The 3,841-nt window shown below is 55.8% G+C and overlaps 1 protein-coding gene across 1 annotated transcript in view; it reads right to left on the bottom strand.

Moving 5' to 3' along the window:
- The window catches only part of MEGF6 (multiple EGF-like-domains 6), a 170,765-nt gene that overhangs the window by 17,980 nt on the left and 148,944 nt on the right, over positions 1-3,841 (bottom strand). Inside the window, exons 10-14 of the mRNA XM_006885926.1 lie at positions 3,621-3,740; positions 3,138-3,260; positions 2,384-2,557; positions 1,958-2,089; positions 963-1,091 (exon numbers count right to left, since the gene is read on the bottom strand). Coding sequence (XP_006885988.1) covers positions 963-1,091; positions 1,958-2,089; positions 2,384-2,557; positions 3,138-3,260; positions 3,621-3,740 — 678 coding nt within the window. The remainder of the gene's footprint in view (positions 1-962; positions 1,092-1,957; positions 2,090-2,383; positions 2,558-3,137; positions 3,261-3,620; positions 3,741-3,841) is intronic.

Here is a 3,841-nt window from a genome sequence, read left to right as displayed (position 1 = left end):
TTGTGTTGTATTGTACTACTACTGTAATGTATTGTAAACGGCAATTCCAATACATGGTAAATCTCAGTAGGCTGGAAGAGAAAGGATAAAAGGATAACTACTGTTTTTGTCGTGTACTGTCAAGGTGTTGTTGTTGTGTACTCCAGCAGGTTTTCAGAAGCAGTAAATCACATGGGAGGAGATTGGCCATCTCTCTCCTGCAGAGCAGCTCATGGAATCGAACCACACGCCTCTGGGATTACAGCACAGCTTCTTACCACTAGGCCACCATAGTTATTACATTATAAAGAAGTCAGAATTTAAAGGTTGGACATGAAGTGTTAGTCTCCTAGGGAATTCCTGGGTGGTGCTAACATGAAATCACTTGGCTCCTGAACAAAAAGTTGGACGCTCAAGTTCACCCAAAGGCACCCTGGAAGGAAGGCCTGGTGATCTACTTCCAGCCACTGGGAACACACATGGAGCACGGCTCTACTCCGGCACATAGAGTATTATCATGAGTGGAGCTGACTCAACCAGTAACTGGTTCTAACTGTTCCTGAAATGCTGTAACCTCAGGGTTACACAAGGACGTCAGTGTCACCCTACATAGCCACTGGCTTGTGAATCATCCCTCTGCATTTCCCACTCAGCCATCACTGAGCTTTGCTTGAATGCTTCTAGGAATGGGGTGCTCACCACCTCCAAATGCCAAAGCATTGCTAAGACTTTGTCATCTGCTGTAGTTAGAGGCCACAGAAATCAATGTCCCATAAAAAAATCTGTGACCTCTCCCTGCATGACCTCATCCCTCCCACTAAGTCATGGCTGGAGGGAAAGGTGGGTCTAAACCACGTTACTATTGTCTCCTGCACAAGGAGAGGAGACTTGGGGAGAGTAAGCAGGAGAGCTTCTAGGATATGTTCCCTCTTCCCATCCACTACCCAGGGAAGCCTGCAGGGGCCCAAGGAGGCTGCACGCACCGTCCTCACAGTGGGTTCCACTGACACCTGGGGGGCAGCGGCAGGCCCCTGTCATGGGGTCACAGGTCCCGCCATTCTGACAGCTGCAGGAGGAGCTGCAGTTCTTCCCAAAGGTGTCTGGAGGACACGCTACAAAGGGGGACATGAATCAGGGTCAGTTGCTGCAGAAAGACTGTGAACCCAGAGTACCCGATAGAGAGCGACATGTCAAACTACCTTCCTAGTATCCAAGTTAACCAGTTCAGGAGCTGCTACCAGAGCAACAGACATCTGCTCTTGTGCCTCCAGGACAGACATCATTAATCGATCACTGCATGCTCATCTGCTAAGTTCAACACAGCAAGGACCCTGCTCTATCAACATATTCAAAAAGACGATAAACTTTTGCAAACAGCTGGTCCTATTGCCCTTAACATCAAACACTAAATATAGTCTGAGAGAGCTGAGCAGGGCATGGGAAAAGCTCGATGTGGAGGAGCAGGCTTCAGGGAATCTGAGCCAGAGTCACTGTGCCCACACAGGATGTGGGTGCGACAGGTAACAAGTGCCTGAACCAGATAAGCCCTCCGTTAGGTACACTTCTGAGACACCCCTTATCTCCTGGTCACCCCATTTTCCTGATCACTGCCAGTTACATAGTTGTTGGCTTGTTGGTGACCCCATAGGTAGTGGCACTCTTGAACAGCGAACACCCAGCCTTGATGTCCTTAGGCTACAGAATGGACAATGATGGGTACTTGCAAAATGCAGGAATGAATGCATGAGAGAATGAGCGAGAAGGTGAATGAATGAATGAGTAAATGAATGAGTGAGGGAACTAATGGATGATGCATGACAGAATAAGTGACTCATGCATGAATGAGTGAAGCAGTGAGTGGACCACTGGGAGCCCCTCCCTGCCCAGGGCTGATGGGAGGAGTCAGCATGAATGGGGCCATGGCTGCCTGCAGGTCTCTGCTTGGTGTGTCCCCATTCCCATCCCCGCCTCAACTCACTCTGGTTGCAGATGAGTCCAGTCCAGCCTTCGGGGCAGTCACAGCCGTCCAGGCCCGGCAGGCAGGTCCCCCCATTGCTGCAGTCATCACAGGTCAGGCTGCAGTCTGGGCCGAAGGAATCGTCCAGGCAGACTTGGAGAGGGTAGGCAGGTAAAGAGTGTCAGAGAGTGACCCAAGCCTCCATGGACTCCGGCCTCGGGCCAGGCAAGGGGGAGAGCCATGTAGATCTGTATCTGGAAACACCTAAACTCAAGCCTCCTGGATCCTGGGGCTACTCTGGTCCAGCTTAAGCAGATGCTGTGTAAACCAAGCAGTTGCTTGGCCCCACTGGGCCCTGGTCAACAGGACATGGCTGGATGGAGCCCTGGCCTTCAGAAGGATCCACCACCCTGCGAGCAGAGCCCCTGGGCTGGGCGCCACCCTCACCAAACTTCTCCGCCAGCGTATGTTCTCCCCGTGCCTCCGCCTCCTCCTCATCAGCCATGCCGTCCTCCTCGTCCTCAAAGAGCTGGGTCAGCTCGTCCCGCAGCACCGCGATGTGGGGCAGGGGGCGCACAAACGGCAGCTGGCCTTCCACGTCCACCACCGGCTCTTCCAGCACTGGGAACACAAGCTGCTGAGCCCTGCTCCCCACTCCCAGCCCAGGCCCCTCCGCGCAGCCCACCCCAGGGTGAGCCAGCCCCTGCCCTCACGGCCACCTTCTCCGCGCCAGGTCACAGAGCCTTCTCACTGGCCTGGTGGCACTGCTTCCGGAGCAGGCCCTGGAGACCTGGCCCACCTCACCTGCAGCAGTCAGCCCAACTGTGGTGCAGGTATGTCCTGACACACAGCTAGGACTTGGAGGAATGGAGGGGGTGATGGGTGGGTAGGGTCTATTCCTTCTGGACTCTGCACAACATGGGATGGGGTCACATAGGTTGTGGCCCCTTCTTTCAACTGGGAATGGAGACTTGGACCACTGAGACCCCTCACCACCACCTGGCTCAGTCAGATTGACTTGTATGGGCTGCCCCCTTCCTCACACACCCCCAGTGCTCATGGCAAGACGGAGGCCACCCAGACTCTAAGAAAGAGCAGGAGTTAAAGGAAAAAGAGTATGCAGAAATCAGTGATGTGGGTGCACTGGGCACAGACCCAGGAAGGAAGGAAATAGACCAGAGTGGGCATGGCGGGGACTCACGAGCACAGCCCCTGCGGTCTTCAAGCAGCCGGAAGCCAGATGCACAGGAGCACTGGAAGGAGCCGGCCAGGTTGGTGCAGTGATGCTCACAGCCACCGTGGCCAGCAGCACACTCGTCCACGTCTGCGGGCAATCATGGGACACTGTAGGCCATCCCCAATACTAGGGACACGGGCTGGCGCTGCCCACCCTGGTTCACTGTGGGGCTGATTTCAGGTGGCCAAGCCACAGGTGGGCAGCTCATCTCCACTACCCTCCTAAGCAAGTCACGACAGTGGACACGCTGTCCCACTAGGTCAGGCTGGGAGCAGTCAGGGCACAGCTGCAGCCCCATAAGAGAATGACAGCGGTCACAGGGCAGCACAGCTTTGCATCAGCAGGGCCTCAGCCTGAGAGGCGTGCATGTGGCGGGCAAGGCCTGGTGCACACAGCTGCGCCGCCAGCCTGGGCTGCTCCCACCCACCACCCCGGCCAGGCGCTCACCCTCACAGCCGCAGCCGTCAGTGCTGAGCCGGTAGCCCGCGTAGCAGCTGCATTCGTAGCCACCAGGGGTGTTGGTGCAGACCTGATGGCAGCACGGCGAGTCTGCGCAGTCATCCACATCTGCGGGCGCACAGTGGGAGCAGCGGGTGTTGGCACTGCAGATGCACACCACCACGCAGGCCCACCCCAACCCACACCACCATGCAGGGCCACCCCACCCC

Source organism: Elephantulus edwardii, unplaced genomic scaffold (assembly GCF_000299155.1).
Source record: "Elephantulus edwardii isolate Elephantulus edwardi_28Jun2011 unplaced genomic scaffold, EleEdw1.0 scaffold00045, whole genome shotgun sequence".
NCBI lineage: Eukaryota > Metazoa > Chordata > Mammalia > Macroscelidea > Macroscelididae > Elephantulus > Elephantulus edwardii.
Note: the sequence above shows the minus strand (reverse complement) of the source record. Positions and strands in the feature narration are given on the sequence as shown.